This window comes from Haemaphysalis longicornis, unplaced genomic scaffold (assembly GCF_048455015.1).
Source record: "Haemaphysalis longicornis isolate Haplotype H1 unplaced genomic scaffold, Haemaphysalis longicornis Haplotype H1 scaffold_9, whole genome shotgun sequence".
Lineage (NCBI taxonomy): Eukaryota > Metazoa > Arthropoda > Arachnida > Ixodida > Ixodidae > Haemaphysalis > Haemaphysalis longicornis.
In genome coordinates, this window is record NW_027526460.1 from 107,699,311 (window position 1) to 107,721,487 (window position 22,177).

General features: G+C 45.3%; 1 protein-coding gene across 1 annotated transcript in view; it reads left to right on the forward strand.

Annotated features, from left to right (window-relative positions):
- Window positions 1-2,727: 2,727 nt before the first annotated feature.
- The window catches only part of LOC144153347 (neprilysin-1-like), a 92,108-nt gene continuing 72,658 nt past the window's right edge, over window positions 2,728-22,177 (forward strand). The window contains exons 1-2 of the mRNA XM_077684998.1: window positions 2,728-2,828; window positions 14,841-14,941. Of these exons, the coding sequence (XP_077541124.1) occupies window positions 14,848-14,941 (94 nt within the window). The 5' untranslated portion in view covers window positions 2,728-2,828; window positions 14,841-14,847. The remainder of the gene's footprint in view (window positions 2,829-14,840; window positions 14,942-22,177) is intronic.

Here is a 22,177-nt window from a genome sequence, read left to right on the forward strand (position 1 = left end):
TCGCACCAGCACGGAAGAGAACACGCTTCTAGGCCCAAGAGGAGCAAACGTGGATTCTTATCTTTTTCGCTCCGCACTAGCTACCTTTTTATACTCAGGTTTGCTTATGAACTGCGTGCTTACTTGTATAAAGCGAAGGTGATTGCCCCACGTAGAGCCCACACAACTTATTCCTGGTAGCGTTAGCCTGACATTCACCTGCAGCCAAGGCCAAGCCATATGCAGGTGTGGTTGCGCAGGTAAAGCATCTAATCTTTCATTTTGTTCATAGGGGGAGCAGCAAAATGACAATACAGTAAAAGCTCGTTAATTCGGATTTCTAAGGACCGGAAAAAATGTCCGAATTAACCGAATGTCCGTATTACCGAATGGTCGAAATAAACACAATAAATGCGTTTTTTTCCACATACCTTTATTTTACGAAGTGCGGTCACAGGAGAAAGCTAAAGGAGCCGCACTGAATCGTTCCACGTTAAAACGGCGTTCAGCGTTGCTGCACTCCAACGGGAATAAAGCCACAAAATGGCACCGATGGCACCGCCAAACCTACACGCGAAGAAAAGACGTTCAACCAGTCTCAAGTCAAGCCAAGTCGATAATTGATGTCCATGGCGATGCTGCGTTTGAGCTTCACTTTTGTTCCGAATTGTTCTTTTTAAATGCGAATGCATTTATTAGTCGGGGGTTGTCTTGCGTCCATCGAGCGGCGTGCGCCTGCATTCCTCCAGTGCGAGCGCACGTGAGCGCGCGCCTCGTAGTTCTGCCTTCCTCGTCGTCGTCGTAAATGCGAATGCATTTCTTAGAAGGGGTTGTCGTGCTCCGTCGGCGTGCGCCCGCAGGTGTTATCTCTCCGCGCTCAATGCCGAACCCATGCGCTTGAAGCGAGCTGTACTAGTTTGCTCGAAGCGGCAAGGACGGCGAGTACTGCGGTGTTAGTCTCGTGTCTAACGTGTATGGGAACTTGATATCGCACGCCGTTGCCACGTCCCCCGTTCGAGACACGTCTCCGTACAAGGACTTGTACACCCTTGCCTACACCGGAGACGGAGTCTTTGTGGTGACCGTGTACCTCGCGCCCAACCTCGCTCGAGACGCCGTTGCCGCGCAGCTGGGCGCGGCTATGGAAAGTGTGCGCGTGCGCTCCTACCCTCTGACCCCATAGTCTTGGTTAGCAACTTCAACGTTGACGTGCGCAAGAAGAGTGGCGAGTGGCTGGTCGAGTACATGCAGACCAGGCACTCTACGCATTGTCTCTCTGCCGGCTTCGACACGTGCCCCACTACCATTCACGGGAGTTGCATTGATCTGGTCTTTACGCGAAACTGTGACGCGCGTATGCTTCTCAAAGACCCTTTGACCGTGCACTTTAGCGATCACAAGGCAGTGATTGTGGCCGTCAGGTACAACGATAACACAAACAGGTACTGATGAAAAAATGATTACGTTCACACTCTCGTCATTAATTACGCCATTACCCAATGCATTCGCATTTCTGCACGATTCCCTTCGTGGTGGTGCGGGGGAATTTTTTTTCGTTTTTGAGCCTCGCCAGCGGCCTGAAAGTCGCCGAATTATCCGATTTGCGGTGAAATCTGTCCGAAATAACGAGCGCCCTGTCTCATAGAGTGATGCGTATATTTACAGGGAGCAGATGACGTGTCCGAATTAACCAATTTTCCGAATTAACGAGAGTGGAATTAATGCGCTTTTCTGTAGTGGGAAATAATAACGGCGAGAGCCATTAGACACAGACATGCTTATCTAGAGAGAGACACACTTTAGTTTGGGTTGATCATCTTGCACGAATTCGCGGTTCAAGCAAATAAGAGTTGACGTGTGTTCGCTATATAGAGTGCATAAGAACTGGCGGAAAATTCACTCGCAAGGTATTTGCAGTGAACGATGATGGTTAACGTCTGTTATTGATAACGAAAGTTCTCCTCGATTTACACTGTGTAAAACTAGCACAGTAAACATTACGTTTCGTTTACTACAATTACTGCCTTCATCTCAGACGTCATGGTTTAACCAAAATCTCTGCTTTACCGCTTCACCACCTGTTTCGCAAGGAACACGAAGTAATTGTTTGTAACTTATAAGCAAGAGCCTTGATTTCTGTTAGTAATTTTTATCACTGAACTTTTGTTATAAAACCAAACGACAAGGGATTGTTTTTCCCACAGAACCTCGCTTGGGTTGTTTGGGCACTGCGCTGATTAAAGTTTAAGGGAAATGGGAAGGGATCAACAACACGCTCCTTAACAAACATAGGGAACAATTTTCGTGCCCAACTTGTCTCTTGCACGCTGGTTGTATTTTTGCAGTAAATGAAAAGAAGGCTTGAGAAAAATAAAATATGCGCATGATGCACTATATTTTACTGTATTTGAACAAATTGTTTCCTTTAAAACACATGCCTCAAGTTTAAAATTAGACATATATGTGTTCTGACGAAGTCGTTCCAGAGAAAAACGACAGGCACAAATACTTGCATGACTCAATGTGACAAAAAGAAGCGGTCGTAAAACAATCTAACGACGAACTCATGCAGGACATCTCGTGACAATATCCAATGTTGTCCGAAATGGCAACAATCAAATGACGAAATGCCTTCTTGAAAGTGTTTGAAAATTATAATGCACTCTGTATTCTGCCTTTTTGATGCGAATTCAGCATCAACAATAATGACGAAGAGTTGACGTTATTTTTTAATCTTGTACTGTCCCTTCGGTGCTGCCGTGCACGAGTTCGATCGCCACTCCGGCATCTACAGGATTATACTGTTTTACAAAGCGACAACTGACACCGTACTGGTTTAAAGAAAGCAAGTAATGATTTTCTCACATTTTTCCGAAGCGTGATTTTCTACCCTGCGAAATCATTATTCAGTGTACGTGTAAATTCGCATCTGCCGTAAGAATCGGCATGCACAGTGTAAATGCCCAGGAAAGTGGTCCTGAGGTTTGTGTTTTGCACGGGGAGAAAAAAATCCACATACAGCTTTTTTACCCTGCATTTTTATGCCGAACATACGGCGTCATATCATTTCTCGAAAACGTGTATTACGTAGGATATTTTACATTCACATATTTAGCTAAAACACGCAATAATGTATAGATTTCTAACGAACAAAAGGGTGTAACCTTTATTAAGTTGGCTCTACAAGGATTGGACTTCTAGCCCGTGTGAGCTAACTTCCCTTCCGAATGGACAAATACAACTCACCCTAAAAAATATAGCGAATTTTACAATGAGCCTTTTATTAACTACCGCTCAAGAAATGCGTCTGTTCAACTCCGTTAGTGCAATTGAATTTGGTAACATTTTTTGTAGCGCGTACACCAAACCGCGAGATGATTTTCTTTCTTCGACAAACTCTTCGTTAGCAGAAGCCCACTCTCTTTTAATAGAGTAATCTTTATTTCCAGTTCTACGTAGCCATAAAGGTGCGAAACAAAAAGCTTCTCTTGGCAGCTTCATCAGCCCTCGCCCCCTGCTTAGAAAGGAATAATATAGCGACGTATGAATATCAAGAGTGTGTGAGAGCAAATGCTCAAGGATTTTGGCAGTTTCCGCTGGTAACAATCGGTCGAGGGGTAAAAAGCATTACACATTACTCCGTTTAAAACGTTCCTAAGCAAGTGTACAAGACAATCACATTGTAATGCCTATTTGATTGCAACACCAAAAGCCTTAGGTGATGATTCGGCTTAATCATTAGTAACCGAGTCTTGTGAACAGCCAGTAGAATTGCGAAAAGTAAGCAAGGCGACCGCTGTAGACACACAAAAAACTTGAAGAACCCTAAATTGCACGCAGATAAAAACTAGTGACACCCAGAAAATTTACAGAAACACTTCGTAAATATCCTTTGCGGTAAGATTTTGGAAATCTATGCTATGTTCATGAAAGTCATTCAAAAATTTTGCAACTACTGTTCTTAAGATTTGATCTCAATTTCAATTTTCAAATGTAGATATTTTAGCTGTCACTATTTCATATGTCACCAAAACAGATGTCGCAATACTTACTCCACTGCTAATCCAGGAGTCAGATAAGAAATCAACAGCTCTGAGTTTTTATCAGACATTGTTCGAATGCAGGGAGAAAGCGGCCGAAATGTTTGGAGTGGAAGCAGCTGAGTTGCAAAACAGTTCTGCTTTTCACCCATGAAGGCTATTTTCGTAATCAGTTGTGGGCCTTCCTTTCGTATGCCTCAGGACATATTTGCCTGCAATGATATGTTTGCGGACGTTTTTTTGATACTGTAGTACACCAACCTTTTAACGCTTTACAGTTTATTTAGAATTGGACAATGGCTAAACATCTATGTTAGAAACATGACTTCTGATTCCTGTGGTCACTGCTGCGTGCGCGCACCTGCGTCCTGTTTGTTCTCGAGGTAACCAGGCAGCGCTGAGTTGGGGTGTTGCCCCATTCCCATGTTTGGGTTTTTGTGTAATGACAATCGCCCCAAAAGTAGAAGCCTGTGTTTGTGTGTATGTATGTATGTACCTATGTACGTACGTACGTACGTATGCATCTACGTATGTATGTATGTATGTATGTATGTATGTATGTATGTATGTATGTATGTATGTATGTACGTACGTACGTACGTACGTACCTACGTACGTATGTATGTATGTATGTATGTATGTATGTATGTATGTATGTATGTACATATGTATGTATGTATGAATAAAGCAGGAATTATTTAATACACCAATTTGTAAGTAGCTAGGAAATAGCCTAAGTTGGAGGTATGCAAATATATGTATATATTTTAAGAAGGGACTCATAACTCTGATTTGTTTGATAGATGTGAGAAGAGATGGAAAGCAAATTTACTCGGGACCTAATTCCTCTAACGCGTTGTAAAGGCGTAATCCCCCAGTACTTAGACGTTTTACGGCTACAAGGTGTTTGCGCCCCTCGCTTTGCTTTCCTTCTTTCGTGTTGTTGAGCGAATGGCTCCAACACCAGATTTGTGACCCTGCGAGCCTGTTTCCGCAGGATAACATTTCTTGCGACTAGCGAGCGCCGGTTCTTCTCACGTCTTGTCAAGTTCATGTTTCACACGGCATGCATTACACTAACCGTTGCTACTGAGACTACCATAGCGGTGGCAACAAACTGGGCTCACACTTAAGATTTACTGCATACGATTTAAGAACACAATCTGGGGAAGACTGGTAATTGATTACTCTACACGCTGTAGGTTCTGAATGCGGTTTTTTTTCTTCGGTACTTTATCGTAAGGTCTAAGCCGTGGACCTCACCAAAGCCATTCCTTACGTCATACAAGATGTCATTCTTGATGAGGTTATGGCCTCCGGCTATGGGTTAGGCTTATATATAACAACGTCTGCAGTTTTATGTATGAGAGAACACATCGCGTCACGCTAGGCCCTCATTCAACAAGCACCGCGCAATGCCCCTCTTGTGGCACGCTCAGCCTTCTGTGCTATCGCGGAATGTTTCAAACCTACCGTGTGATGAACCTGCAGGGTTTTCAACAAATCGTCATGTATCTAATACACCCAGTATGAAAACTATGCCTTCCAGTAACTGCGGGGTCTCAGGCATGAATCGGACCTCCTCCAAATCGCTCTTACCATGGTGCCACGGGAGGCCCAATAACAAGTTGCATCCACTCAGCTGCTTTCCTTAAAAATACCAACTCTTACTTGCTAGTATGCACAAGTTAAATCAAGCCAAGGTGGCATCAGCCTATATTTAGACGCCACTTCTATTCTTCAACAGGTCAAAATCCGAGTTCTTGACAAACCCTCATGAGCAACGTAAAATCTACATCGTCTACAGTCCTTCTCAAATCAAGTGCCGTGGCTCACCATCTTTCCAAAAGAGTCTTGCTGCTGAAACGTCGAAGCATCCCTCCCCTACAGCCTCCCCTAGCAGAGAAGAATTGGTTCCTCTTTTCCACGCGGTGACGAACACCTCGCTAGCATCCAAAAAAGACGATATCCAGTATTACCGCTTCTGTAACCCTCCCCTTTCACTTGATATCTGTGTGCAGGCTATCATAGGATTATTGTCATTTGGGTTGTCAGGCCATTTAACCACATAACCGTCAAGCCTCCTTGAAAATGCTGCTAATCCAGCTCACCCTGGTCTAGCTGACTCAGGCAGCTACCCTTATACGTCAACGTGCTCTAGTGGCTCCAATCCAACGCGCGCTGAAACTCGGCCACAGCCTAGAAAGCGTCGTGGACTTTTGGATCCTCAACCACCATGTGCAATGTGTGCTTTAATCAATTATTCGATTTTGATACCCTAATTCAATTAGCAACAAAAATAAAAGCCGTTTTTCTTTTGTCTGAATCGGCAGTCACTTGCACACAGCAAAAGAATTGAAACAGCGGTTTTCCGCCATAGTAGTGCACTAAAAGCATTCGCAATAAAAGAGGTATAGCGGGCAAGCTATCAGCACAGTATCCAATTTTACAAGTTCCACGCTGTGGAGCAGAGGTAACCAGGTAGCAAGAAATCACAAAGGGGCTTATGAAAAGGGGATAATATTTATTTATTTATTTTGAAAATACTGCAGGCTAAGAATAGCCCAGGCAGGTGTGGGGGTGGTACAATACAAAAATATGACCAAAAAAGGAAACAAATACAGGTGGCACAAACTAACAGGGAAATATACAACATATTACGGTACAAGATCTAAGTCACTTCAAAAAAATTTTCAATACACCTTAACACGTTTCTAGATTCAAAAATGTGATGTGGTAGTTCGTTCCATTCTGTTATTGTGCGAGGAAAGAAAGAGTATTTGAAATTGTCAGTTCAAGCAAGATAGGAGGGAAGTTTTGGGAATGATATCGTCTAGTTGGCCGCGAAGATAACGGGGAAAGAATGTTTGATAGGTCAAGTAGACTTTTTTTGCTGGATAGATAGAAAAGAAATTTTAGTCTTGCTGTTTTCCTGCGACATTCTAAAGTTTGAATTTTGTTATCATGCATTAGTTCAGTTGGGGAATCAGACTGGCGAAATCGGTTGAAAATAAAACGGACGGCTAACCTTTGGATTTTCTCTAGATTGTTAATATCCTTTTTAGTATGTGGATCCCACACCTCACATGCATATTCCAAACCAGACCTGATTATTGTATTGTATGCTAGCAGTTTAGTACTTGGGGGAGAACTACTCAGTCTATGCCTTAGCATGCCTAATTTCCTACGTGCTGATGAACAAATCTTTTCAATGTGAGAAGACCAAGTTAGTTTGTTAGTGATTGTTACGCCAAGATGTTTGTAACTTTTTGTTAGTAAAATGGGGGTTCCTTTTATACTGTACGGGTAAATAAACGGCTGTTTCCTGTTAGTGATACGCATGAACATAGTTTTGTCAGGGTTTCAATTCATTGCCCAGCGGTCACACCATTCAGTTTCGAGCTCGACAGATTGTTGCAGCATTATCTGATCATTTAAAGAGTTAATTGGACGGAATAAAAGACAATCATCGGCAAATAAGCGGATTTCTACACTTTGTTTAGCACATGTTGTAATATCATTAATATAAATAAGAAAATGCAAAGGCCCAAGGACACTTCCCTAGGGAACACCAGAGTTAACAGGGAGAGGGTTAGAATAAACCCCGCTTATGTCAACAAACGGTGCATGTGAACTCAAATACGATGCAACCCATTTAACAATTGTAGAGGGAAAACCTATCAGGTTAAGTTTGTGGATTAGTTTGGAATGCGGTATCGAATCAAATGCCTTGCTGAAGTAAGGGAAAATTACATCGGATTGGCCTGATTTATCTAGTACTGAAGAGAATGAATGGACACAAGAAATTAATTGGGTAGTTGTAGAAAGACCTTTACGGAAGCCGTGTTGTAATGGCGATAGAATATTTCGCGCGTCTAGAAAACTTACCATGTAATTTGAGATTATGTGTTCCAGCAGTTTACAACACGTGCTTGTAAGGGATATCGGCCTGTAGTTGGTTATGAGGAGATTATTTCCTTTTTTAAGTACTGGTATTACTCGAGCGATGCGCCAATCTGAGGGTACAATGCTTTGTGATAAGGATAAGCGAAATATTATAACAAGAAAGCGGGTAAGAGATTCAGCGTAACGACGTAAAAATACATTTCGTATGTTGTCAGGACCACAAGAAGATTTTGTTTTAATTTTTAGAAGCATATGAAATATACCCTCGAATGTTATGAAGTCGGGGTCGATTTCTGCGCAGTTTCCACTGGCATTATCGAACACGCATGGGTTTGAAAAAACGGAGTCAAAGTACCGGTTTAATTCTGTCGCTATTTTTATCTCATCTCGAATAATTTGATTGCCGAGCAAAATGCAGTTTGCATTTTTTTGTTTATTACTCTTTATGTGGCGCCAAAACTTTGTCGGGATCGCTCTTAAGGAATCGCGGCAATTTTACTGAATATAAAGCGTGCTTGCTAGACCGTATTTTTAATGCAAAGCTTTCTACCTCTACCCCCCAAAGGTTCTTTCGCGACCGTTGGTGTCACCAGAAAACTCCAGCTAACAAGTAAAAGAACTTACTGGCACAGCCGGGAATCGAACCTGGAACTAATAGACTAACAAAGCGAGAGCCCGTTGTCCTACTGATTTAGCTACGAGCCCACGCGAAGACGGGGAAGACAGGTGGTGTACTCACCAAGCACATCTACGGGTTTACCCCCTGCGTTCATGCTGAATGCCACGTGAAAGCGTCACGCGACCAATTACGCCCGTCTAGCGGCCCTATGCGCACATTGCTCATGTGCTAAGAGTTACAACAATTAAAGGAAGCTCACACCAAAGAATGGCATCTTACTTCTAGTACGCCAATGTGCTAAAGCCTGTGGCCTCCAGTGTTCACGTAAACAATCACAGCTCCTCGTCGTCCGCCCTCACGCCTAACCAAGGAATACATTCAAATACTCCTTGATGGCCAGGCCATCACTCCAAGCCCCAGCATCAAGATCCTGGGCCTACATCTTGAGGCTAACACCAATAGTGACGTCGCCTTGCAACGCCTCAAAAACAGCATTAATCAAATCATACACATAATCAGGCGAGTTGCCACCAAGAAGCGAGGCCTGACGGAATCCGGTACCTTTCGATTAATTAAAGCTTTTGTCCTCTCGAGAGTCACTTACGTAAACCCCCTGTCTTCTTCTCGACAAGGAAGACATAGAGATGCTTTATATAATGATTAGAAAGGCGGTCGAGCAGGCCATTGGTCTTCTCATGAGTGCGTCCACACAGAGGATGCTTAGCATGGGGCTCCACAACACGGTGGAAGAGCTGATAGAAGGCCATCTTTCTAACCAGAAGGTCCGACTGAGAACTGCGGTGAGTAACCGCATGTTTCATCAGATTTGTTGGGCAGCCCAGAATGTCACTCCGCTTGACGTACTCCCACACTCTTGGCGACTAAAAACTAAAGATGCTCCCTTTGCTTAGAAATATGAACCCCTCACTTGTCGAGGGTCACCGAAAAGCACGGGCTCAAGCGCTAAACACCATCCTCGGTGGGGATCATGCAGTTATCTACACAGACGCCTCCAAACATCGAGGGCAGCAATACGCCATCATCGTGGCTACCTCCAGAACCAACCTCCTTGCGTGTACCTCGCTTTGGACACAAGAAATGGCGGCAGCAGAAGAGGCAGCCATCACCTTGGCTCTCGCTCAACCAGGGGTTCGGAGGGTAGTCACCGATTCCCAGCAAGCCTACTGGAATTACCAGTCGGGTTGGGTGTCCTGACCTGCACGGCGCGTGCTAAAAAACCACTCCCCAAACGGTTCCATTCAGCTCATCTGGACACCCCCTCACGCTTCAATGGAGGGCAACAAATACGCCCACCCAAAAAGCCTGCGCTTTTCCTTCCCGTGCTATGGAGCTGCACGAGGACATTCACCCGCTTGTCACGTTCAGGGAGATCACCCAGCATTATCGCCTTCTGAGACAGACCGTACCTTCGCCTTACCCTGACCTTTCCAGAGAATAACAAACTACCCGTCGGCTCATACAATCCGGGCTCGTTCCCACAGACAACGCGTCTTCACCTAATGTATCCGAATCTCTACGACGTTGAATGTAAATTTTGCTCAGAAGTAGGAACACTCCCTGTAATCGGGGTGTTCGACTTTAGCCCTGGGCACCCTCCTCTCTTTACCCAACAAGAGCAGTGGGAGATGCTGCTGTCCAGGCCCTCTCTACCTACCCAGCTTCAGCGGGTGGACAAACAAAGGCCGCGTGGACTGCATATGGGCCCCACAGAAGAAGGAATCACTCCCCAGGGCTGCACTCTGTGCCGTTCAGAAATCTGAACAGAAGTATTTCTTCCTCCTACTCCTCCTTCTCTGCCGCAAATCTCGTCGCCTCCATCCTTGGCGCAGAGACGGAGAAGTCAGATCGTCTAGCAGCGGGTTGGAGCCTACTTTAATTTTATAAAAAAAGTTTCCACTCTTGTGCTACACCAATTCTAAACCAAACACCGTTCATGCATCATGCATTGATTTAACCTTACCAAGAATATCTCTTTGAAGTAATAAATGGTGTGGTCAAGTGCATTTCACTTCTCTCTGGTTTTGCTATTTGTAGAGCGATGTGAGTTAATTTAAGTGACGTCGCACGGGTAATCGTTATAGGTGCCGTTTACAGCTTTGCTTTCCAACCACATTCACGGGGTGGATTGGCGCGATTTTTTTCTGAAAGGGTTCTTTCTAATTTTTGAAACGACGGACCCTGTGACTTTCGTTTTCTCATGCGCCTAATTTTCCTCGCTATATGAATAATTTCTCTTGTTATCCACGGATTATTGGAGAGTTGTTTTTTACGTTTGTTCGGGATGAAAGTTTTGAGGCAATAGCAACAGAGTGACCGAAAAGTACTCCAAAGGCAGTTGACATCAACACTGGTAAAGCGATCAAAGACTAAATCAAGGTAATCAAGAATTGTTTCATCATTAGCTTTACTAAAATTTTTAAACACTTTTTTCTTTACGAGGATTTTTTCAGGTTGACTGACTACACTGCATGTAAAGAGAACTAGCTTGTGGTCAGACAGACCATCATCAACAGATACATGTACATCAGAAAGGCATTTGCTGTGGAATACAAGGTCAAGAATCGATGCTGCCTGCTCCTGTATGCGTGAAGGCATGCTCACTGTTTGGTCCAGATCACACGCCAACACAATATCAAAGACAATCTGATCACTGGAACATGAGGAACTTAATTTGGACCAATTAATGTTCGGTAGATTAAAATTCCTAGCAATGATAAGACGGCATTCAGAGTATTTGACAGAAAAGTTGTAGAGTTTGCTAAGAAAATCGGCATCAGAAGAAGGAGGGCGATAAACGGCAATTAAAATAAAGGAACTACCAAAGATGTTTAATTTCAGACATAAGCTTTCATGCTCTTCTATTTGTTCTAAAGGGGTAACGGTTACGTGGGCGCTAAAAAGGACAGCGACGCCTACTCCACGTGTCGACCTATCTCTTCTGTATATTTTAAAAATTTGAGGAACAATTTCGGCATCATCGATGCCTTCGTGAAGCCAAGCTTCCGCGACTACGGTGATGTGGGGACTGTATGTTAACAGTGTATTTTCGACTTCAATCGTTTTATTAAGAATGCTTTGGGCGTTGATATTAATAAGGCGCGAGGTTTTATTTAGCAGACAAGTATTCGGTCATGATGTTTCTGCGGGCTGCAATGTAGTTACCAAATTAGGAGGAGTGATCGTTTGAACTTTCACGCGCCTGTTACTGCTGTCATCCCACATATACGTGTCGTCATCGATCCGCGGCTTATCATGGAAGAGATACGGTTTCTTTTCGTTCGCTTTATCTATCTTGGCACTGTCCCATAACAGTTCACGCCTACGGAGCGTGCAGGGAGAGTAATCGTTTTGAATAAACACATCGGTATCTTTAAGCTTCTTCGCTTTCTTTTGTATTTCTTGCTTTTCATTATAATCCTGTAGGTACAAAATTACGGGACGGTTGCCAGATTTTCTTCCAAGTCTATGTATGCGGCCAATTGAACTGCATTTAACTTGAAGTTTTTTCCCAAACAGTTCATACACTACCTCATTCTTAAGTCATCTTCCGTTTCATTTACTTTTTCCGCGAGGCCATATATGACTAGATTGGAACGGCGGCTACGGTCTTCGATATCGACAAGCTTTCCTGACATGTCCGGTACGGAAGATTTTATTTGGTTTAACTTTGAATCAACCTGATCAATTTTACTTGTTGATTGCGTCATTACTGTGACAAGGTTTTCGAGTTCAGAAATTTTACAGGATATTAATGCAAGCATATTTTTTGGGATGTCTGTTCGCTCTTCACCTCAGTTATATTTTTCAAGATGACATCCTGTTGCTCCAAGATTTTGATGAGCATTTCATTTACCTCGGGACCGGGATTTGTTTCGACGTCTCCGCAAAGAATGAGCTTGCAGACATGGGAACAGTCATACATAATGCATATGCAAGTGTGTGGGCATGGCACAAGAAAAAGATACCTATTACTTGATCGTACCGAGCTACATTCGTTTTTAACCTGGATAACGAAACGGACAGATATGGTCAGCGTTGCTGTTCGGTTCACTTCGCCATGCCCACTGAAGTGGAACCGTTGCGGGCCGCTGTTTATACTCTTCACCGACGATGACGTCACAGAGAATAACGCTACGGGGCGGTGGGCGGGAGGCAGACTGTACAACACGTGCCTCGGTTCTGGTTTGTGGGGCAGTGCAGTAGTTGGTGACAAGGCAGGCGTAGGTAAGATGACGGGCTTCTGACAGGGTGGCATGAAGAAGACTCCACCAAGCAGGATTGCCTGGATAAGGAAACGGACAGACATGGTCAGCGTTGCTGTTCGGTTGACTTCGCCATGCCCACTCGTGATTTCCTGGCGTGATTTCCTGATTTCCTGGCGTGATTTCCTGCGGAGAATAGCAGAATATCAGCCCATTTTTGCACAAACGTTGACGGCGAGAACAGTTTTCGGGTTACCATAACTTTGATGCTCTTTCAGGCAGGTCTCTCTCTGGAGCCAACATTCTTCTGCAAACAGCGGCTACAGTTATTTATTCTTTGGTGGCCCGTTACGCGGACATTGCTCTTACCGCATGAGCGGACCCTGAAAACTTTTTCCTGTGTTCCACATAAATCTTTATATATGCCTACGAATGGCCTGTTATTCAATGGCGATCTTTTAAAATGGATTTTTCTAGATGGGTAAAGCGGGATGAACCACAACGAAGCACCGTTCCGGCAGTCGACTATTGCTACGTCGTGTAAAACTCAATTCTCGATGCACCTAAAAACTAAAAGAAGTCTCAAGTCTTTGCGGAGACAACTCACTCGTTTTGTTTTATCCATACCCGCATGAAATTCTACACGCACTGCCGTAAAAAATGAAGGAAGCTCACACTGACGCGTAAGACTTGAAGGCTTATTGCACTGCAGCAACGACCTTTACTTCATCATTGTTGCTATAAGTGGGATCTTACTTTATATTAATGTGATAATCATAGAAAATCACTCGGAAGGGGAGTATGCTATGACGTGTCTTCCTCGTTCCTAGCAAGTGTAGCCACGATTACTGTGAACGCCGGAGTCTTTCTTGTTACGAGCAAGTGTTGCCACGATTACGTGGGACGCTGCAGTTTCTTTGCCAATTTTGGCGAGTCTACCTAAGTGGGTATGATTGACTCGACAAACGCTCGTTGAGGACACTGGGCTGTCGCGGCGAGGCATGCAAAAACGAGCGCTCGGCATTTTCTTGGTTTTGAACCGCGGGGCGGTAGCTGAAAGCTTCGCATTTCCATAAATGGGTATGCTTGGTTTAACAAACCTGCGTCGGGGACACTCGGTGGTCCTCGCGAGGCACGCACACGCGAGTACTCAAAATTTTATTGATTTTTTTTACATCCGGGTGGTCGCCGCGAAGCACGCACTCAGGCGCGCACGATCGCGTGCGCACCCTCGGCAGTTTCTTGGTATTTTCAGCTCCCGACAGAGAAAATAACGATTTTTATCTTCTGTTCAAGCTCCCGCCTCTTTTGTGGTTACTAATATAATGCCTTCGACTTCGCCCTCTTAATTATTACACAGGTAAACGCTATTCTGCAGAGAGATTGGCCACCAGTCGCAACTGAACGATCCGTAGGAAGCACTCTGAGTCAAGCTGCGGTATCACACGAGGGCATCTATCATGCTACGCACAACCGCACGCAATTCTACTAACCATTTCCTGTATTTCGTACCACCACTTCGCGACAAGCGTTCTCATGAAATCGTTACTATATGGCTCAAACTTTTTTTCATGGTCGTTTGGGATTTCAAATAATCTTTGAAAGATTACAGTCGCAAAACAGATACTGATGTAGTTTTTAGTGTGTTTCGAAGATGCTCTGTTTTAATAGATGTATGTCTTCATTATATTTCTGTAAACGTTCGCACATGATGCATCAGTTTCGCACAAGGGGTATAAGTAGGCGTCCTTGCAATGCACGGCGACAGGGTTAGTCCAGCATAATGTTCTTTTAGTTCATTACTAAAACCAAAAATCATCTGTAAACATATTGCGGAGTGAATTTCAATCGATCTAATACTTTCAAACAGGGATAACCCTTAACTAACAGCAAAATTTGCAGCACCTAAGTGTACGTCTCAGAAATATTTATAACTTCACACTTTTAGCTGAAGTAGTACCTTCGATGAAAACATGTTGAGTACCATAGACAACATACGTTGCATTTTGCATTTCCGTGTCGAGTATTTAAATATTTAATCTTATCCTTTCTGAAGCCTTACTTCTGTCGTAGGTTTTCAATGAATCTGAACCATATCTACATCTCCAGCCTATTATTATTACAATGGGTGGGGCTGGTCTGTACCCGCTCAACTGGAGACATAAATAACAAAGGTAAGTTTCTGCAATGTCTGCTTACTAAAACATCTTAAGGAATATATCCTTGCATATATTCGGGCATGTCACCGATACAATTTGCAGAACTAGTGTTTGGTACAAGGCAAGCTTTTATTCCACGCATGATAATGATGCGGCGCGTACAATGGATTGTGTCCATTGGTGTGCATATGTGCTGTAATTATTATGATCTCCTTTCTTTTTGCCATACTTTTTCCTCCTTCCGTTATTTCCGAAACTCTGATAGTACCGAGTTCAAGGCACTAACACTCTTTTCAAAGACGAAGGACGCACTCAGTTGCTATGCGAAAAGCCTGTATAGCCTGTATATCCTATATATGGCCGCGAACCGTGCATTGGGTTTGTTTATTTGTTTTGTTTATGCCGACCGGCTGCGCCAGACTGTGTTCTTTGTGTTATCCATGGGCCAAGTGACGCGCTTGTTGCAATTTTTTTTATGCCAAACGTGTTATCTCCTTTGATAGCGAGAGTGTTTTGAAGTAACGTCACCAGCCTAGAATAATCTTTTTTGATCTACAGGAACTCTCGCGCCGAGAGATAAATCCCCGCAGAGCCGACGCCGCGGTATTCCATTAGCCGACACTACTCTGCGCACGTCACTTTGTTCACTGCTGTTTTGCCGCCTGTGTATTCTTTGAGTTTTTAGGGGAGCACAAGTTCGCTCCAATAAACTTTTTTCCTCCAAGACAACTGCGTCGTCTTTGGCTTCATGACATCTGTTGGAGGTGCTGGGTACGCACCCTTTATGCTCCCTACGACCTCTGGAAGCCGCCAAGCCAGACCAACTAGAGCCATCCGCCAACTGCAAGGTTTTCCGCCCGAGTTCGGCCTCCTGCCAGAAAGACCTATGAGAACGACCGCTGCAACCACCACGGTGCGAGAAGCAACGTCGGCAATCATGTTGGAGCTGCCCCGGGAACCGCCATTGTTCCGGGGAGCCCCCGCCGAAGGCTCAGAGCAATGGTTGGAGAAGCTGGAGCGCGTCGGGATCTCCAACCAGTGAGACGATGCAGAAGCTTTTCGGCATGTTTTCTTTTACGTGGAAGATGCAGCTCGAACTTGGTTCGAGAACCACGAGAGCTCCTTGACCAACTGGACCAAATTCAAAAGCGAGTTCTTTAAGACCTTCGTGGTCGTGGCGAGAAAAGAACGAGCTGTGCTTTTGCTTAAAACTCGAACGCAACACCCCAACGAAGGACTCGTGATCTTGTTGATCCTCAACGAATAGTCACATCCTCAACTTCGTTGAGGGTGCGACTATTTCGTCGCGCGAACTCGGAAGTGATGGAAGAAAAGAAATTCAGGTTTCTAGTGTGAGGCGTAAAGCAAGAAATGTTTGCTTGCCTTTTCCGAAACCGTCCGGAGACCGTGGCCGAATTCACGTCTGAGGCGGCCACCATGAAGAAGACGTTGTAAATTTGTACTAGGCAGTAGGGCTGGCCCATCAATGCGCTAGTTATGCAGGCGATCGTAGCCGGGGCTACTAGCTCTGTTACACATCGCGAGAAAATCCGCGCTGTCGTCAGGGAAGAACTGCGGAAACTCTTCACAACAACGCCACAACCCCTCGTCTCCTCTATGAGCGACGTGATCCAGAAAGAAATTCAACTCGCTTTGGAGTCTTCTACGCCTTCCGAAGTATCCCGTGAGCCACAAGCTATGGCTTACTCCGCGGATGTTCGTCGACCCCGCACTGCCCCAATCCGTCGTCAAGAAGTCGCGCCTTACCTCCGTCCACCGTCGCCCGCCCGACCGCCTGATACCCAAAATTAGACGCCCAGGAAGACAGGCGTATGGCGAACCGCCGATAATCGTCCGCTATGCTACCACTGCGGAGAGGGCGACCCCATTGGTACTCCATTATAACTCCGTTAGGCGCAGTAAAAAAAACACAGGACGAGGGATACAAGGACCATCGCCACTTGAAGCAGCGACTGCGATGAGCGTTGTAAGAAAAGAAGGTTGAACAGAAGAAAACGCAAAAGGACTTTTCGGCTAGGAGATATAATTTAACAACCTGTGGGTACAAGCTTGGTCTCCCTCGTCCTGTGTTTTCTTTACTGCGCTTAAAAGAGTTATAATGAAGTACCAATGTGGTCGGCCTTTCCGCAGTGGTAGCAAAGCGGACGATTATCGGCGGTTCGCCATACGCCCGTCTTCCTGGCGTACCAATTCGGAGTGCCCACGCGTTGTTAAAATATATTTCAAAGTCCACGAGCCCTTTTGCGTGTTCTTCTGTTCAGCCTTCCTTTCTTATAACGCTCATCGCCATCCCTGTTGCCAAATAGCGCTGGTCCTTGTCTCTCTGGTCCTGTGTTTTCTTTACTGCTCTTTACGGTGTTATAATGGAGTACCAACTCGCTCGTAACCACACGTTGTGAAACCAACAATATCCATCGACCGGGTCGATGATGCACTGCTGTCTGGGTGACGAAGGCAACCACCTACGAAGGGATGCTTGTGAAGGGATAACAAACACGGCTATTTCGGAACCCAAGAGCAACTTAAAGTATCATTGCGCTGCTGAGCACGATGTCGCGGATTCGATTCCCGGCCGCGGCGGCCGCTTTTCTGATGGAGGCGAAAAGCAAAAACGCCCGTGTGTACGAGATTTCAGCGCACGTTAAAGATCCCCAGGTGGTCAAAATTAATCCGGAGCTCTCCACTACGGCGCGCCTCATCGCCTGCGTTGCGTTGGCGCGTTAAACCCTACAATCAATCAAATCAACTTAAAGTATCAGCTACGAGGGCCGTTATTGCTAGTCAGGATCCCATACGAGAAAAAAAAACACTCCGGCATAGCGACATTCCAACGGGACTGTTACTCTCGGCAGAACGCGAGCATTTATAGCCAGGGCAACGAAAATGAGATAAGAAAACCAATCGGCCGCCGAAATGGGCCTGTCTAAAGCCCACATTTACTTTTTCCCGTCTACTTTCTCCGGAATCATTCGGCGCTTAACACAGTGAAAGCTATGCGCCCTCCTAAGCGCATTCCAGTTCCTGGATGTTGTGAAGGGTTGGTGGTCAATTTTGTTATAAATACGATACCTAAACGCAGACATTTTGGTCTGCTATATATCTGTCTGTTTGTCTGTGCCTCGATTCAGCCACTCGGCCAAATTGAAACAGAATTTTCACAACAGGTTTATATACCCACAGCCAAATCTAAACATCGTACTTCGGTGTAAATGTTCATACTTGTCAACATTGTTAAAAAAAATTACGGAAAAATGATATATAAAATGAATGCATCAGTAATATTTGCAGTATTTCTTTATTAAAAATTCTATATGCTTGATTTTTGCGATAGCAAATAAAATACGTCCACTGCTTAAAATAAATTTTTTGTATCGCCTGCTGTCCCCCGCGCCAATATTCCTCCTGGCGGCATTTTAAGAAATCAAATGGCAACTGTAATAAAATATTGCGCAAGCTCGTTTCCACGTTCCGCTTGGAACGCGCGTGAAGTAGGACAACGTGGCTCTACGAATGTTGTAGTAGGGTGCCTCGATCGACGCACGTCTTCACCGTATGGCAGCGCTGGCATCTAGGCACCCGGCGTGGAAGAATGGAGCGCTGTAAATTTAAATTGACTTGAGCAAACCTCTAGCGTATTTATCTTGAGAGGAGCGAGACGGGACAGGAACCGCATAAGAGGTGAGCGGTAAAGAAAAGGGAGGCATTTACTCGGCACCGGCACCACAGTACTATCGTGTTTCTTCGAAATTTGCAACGAAAGGAGAAGATACGCGGCCACTTTTTTGTTTGGCCACTAACCCCTTCACGTGGTTACCTCAATAGCATCAACCACGGGCACACGTAGTTCAGACAACCCCACCAAACACAAACACCTCCCAATAGTGGTGTAGGGGCCCCGAAAAAAAATGTTGCATTAATCGCCATTGGAACAACTCGAAAGGGGTGATCGGCGCGGCGGAGATATGCCGGCAACGCAGCTGCCGCTCAGCCAAGTTTCGCGCCGCCAGCGACAAAAAACTGCGCCGAATGCCGCTGCAGCTGCTGCCCCGTCGGAATCGCCTCTGGCGTCCCATTGTGTTTAGTATGTTGATGTAAACAATAAAATAAATACAACTTGCTCGTTAAAATGCTCAGATGTGTGTCGAACAGTTTGTGTGCTGTTTTAGATGTTTTAATATAACTCAGGGAAGCGCAAACAGATTACGTCTTTGCTTCATATTTATTTAAAATTCGTTTCAAAATCATTTAAATATACGTATTATATCGTGATTTTAGCATCACGCCTTTTCTGATGTCCCGGTCCAACAAGCGTAAAGTAACATTGAATTCTAACAGAGATTTTTGAAGGAAGAGGGCACCTGTCGTACTTTACTTTTGCCGGTGTTTCTGCTCATCGATGATTTGGCGCCCCAAAACTTGCTGTCGATTCGCTAAAAATGAGAAAGGGGAAACAGGAAAGCACACCCATATTGCAGTCATTCATTAGGCAGAAGACAATTGTTTTCGTCACCAACTTAGGATCCTGAAAAATGTTAGGGGCGATCGATTAGTTGTGATAAAGTGATACCAAATGCTAAGTGTCGCTTCAGAGATTGTTTCTTCGACAGCCTAAATATAGACGCGTATATTTCTTACTAGGACATGCCGCCACAAATTGACTGTATGACAAAGAGAGATAGAATGAGAGAGGGGAGAGAGGGAGAGGGAGAGAGAAAGAAAATGGGAGGGAGTGAGGGAGGGAGGGAGAACAAACAGTGCCCTCTGGAAACGTTTTAAGTTTACATTCAAATTCTGCACACTCACCACAACCCATTTTTAAACACCGTTGAACATTTGCTCGTAAAATATTAAGGCTCTCCGGACCGTTTTTCGCCACTAGGGTGCTGAGCTATGTGGGGGCTCTCCACACGGGCTTCGTCTTTTTCAACCGTTTATGGCGTAATTTCTACTTTCAGCTCGGTGATCTTCTCAACGTGTGCCTCTACATCTCTGCTACTCAGGACCCCTTTGTGTGGACACACCTTTGTGTTAACCACTGCCGATTCGCCGATTCCTTTCCCCGAAGATCGGAGCCATAATATAGAGGGCGTCAAAGGTGAAGATGATCCCATTTCGCATGAAGAAATCATGGAGGAATCCGGCTCGACCACGAGTGATCGCCACGTTTTGCCCTAGCCCTCAAAAACAATGCGCAACCCTTGGGCTCCATCGAGAGCAAGGCGGTGCGTGCTCCTTTTCTACTAATAGCATTTCACATGCTTAATTAACAGCAGCTGCGAAAGCAAAACCTCATGACAGGGCAGCCGCACCAACCGATGGCACACATCAAGGTTGCGCTACGACCACGAACAGGAGTAAACGTTACCAAGGTTAGCCGCGCGGGGTCACGCGAAAGAATGCTCAGGGCTAGAGCACTGTACGGTCCCAATTTTAGGGTCTCGGGTTGGCCCAAGTCCGGTTTATGAAGCCCCAGCCCGAGCCCGACCAGGGCCCGTAACACCTAGCCCAGGCGCGGCCCGGGCCCGTGCTTGTAAGTGAGGCACGCCCGAGCCCAGCCCGTGCCCGTCTTCTCAACTCTGGGCCCATCCCGGGCCCAGACATTTATTTTTAGGCTTAGGGAGGGACCGGGCTTATACGCTGGAAGAAATTTGTTTATGTTTGGTTGAGTTTCCTTTATAGCGAGCAAACCGACGGAGCATCTAGCGGATACAGCACTCATGAATTTGTACGTGAAAATCTTAGGTTAGGCAGTGCTTGCACTTTACCTTCCGCCGCCTTCAAGTCCTCTAACATCGGCGTAATGATCGCGTGTATTCTTAGGTAACAGCCACCATCACCATTGCTGACCAGAGTCTTAGAGAGATCACGTGATTTTTTGGGGGCACAAGTTGGCATGCTGAAATATGTAATGGAGCGTTTAAATGAACGAGTACTTGAGGAGCTTTGAAATTTTCTGCCTGCAGTGGTTCTCGGCGCTGCTGTTTCCGTAGCACGCAATGTCAGTTTCCGTCCACGGCAGCTGCATTTCCATGTTTGGGACATGAGAACACCGGTTTAAATATACATAACTGCTCAGCGCCAGTTTATTTGAATTATTCCGTTCCACGCTGTGTTTTTCGTTGCAATCGTATTTTTGCTATTTTATAGCCAAAATTAAAATATTAATGCCACACAATAAGCCCACAATGACTGTCACACCTGGTCAAGAAACATCGTTAAAACGACGCCTACAACAAACATTAACAATCACGTGGAAATAAATTCTTTTTTATGCTCTTTTCTACAATTCATGTCGGAAATTTAAGGCCAGGACGAAGACTCCAAGTTCTAATCCCCGCCTGATCCGCGGTTTTGAGCCCAGGCCCGGGCAGGGCCCGCCAGAAAACACTTTAGGCCACCCAGTCCGAGCCCAGCCCGGACCGCGAGCCGGGGACGGGCTTTCGGGTTACCCCGGGCAAGTGCAGTCCTCTACTCAGCACCACCAGTCTCAACTACAAGGAATGAGCCAAAGATCTTCTTTGCAGCAACGCCACTAAAAACATAATCGTCGCCAGCCCTCAGAGGACCACAATGCCGTGGAAGAACCTCGACTCGTAGAGAAGACCCACGAAAGGTCTGCGTATGCAGCACCACCTGAAGACACTGTGAAAGGGATTATTAACTTCTCCGAGTTCGTCAGTGCCAAAGACATTACAAAACCCTCGTTTACCAGAGAAATCCAACGATTCTTTTGAGCAAGGACAATGGGCACAACCAGCTCTCGCATCATTCTTTAGAGGTCACACGGCACCGACGAGTGGAAACACTGCCCCGGGAATCAAGCCTGTTGCTCACCATACTGCAAGAATAAGCTAGGAAAATTATGCAGTATAGTGCGCAACAGGCTTGATTCCCGAGGCAGTGTTTCCACACGTGGTTGTTCGGTTAACACACACGCCAGTTAGTTCGGTGTATGACCTATGATGTGTACTGTATTCCTATGTCCTGTGGCCGGGTGTATGTCTGCCAGACCGGCCGCTGTCTCAATGTACTTTTAAGGAAGCATCGTTCTTCCTTTAAAGGAAGGACCTACACACACCTGGCTCTTCACTGTTCGGAATGGGGCTGTAAGCCCTGCTTCACAGAGACGCAAGTCCTTTATAAACAGAGAGACCGTGCTACCAGGAAAATTGCTGAAGCCTTCCATATACGGATTAGGGGCTCGAATTGTATAAGTCACCCGTCACCGAG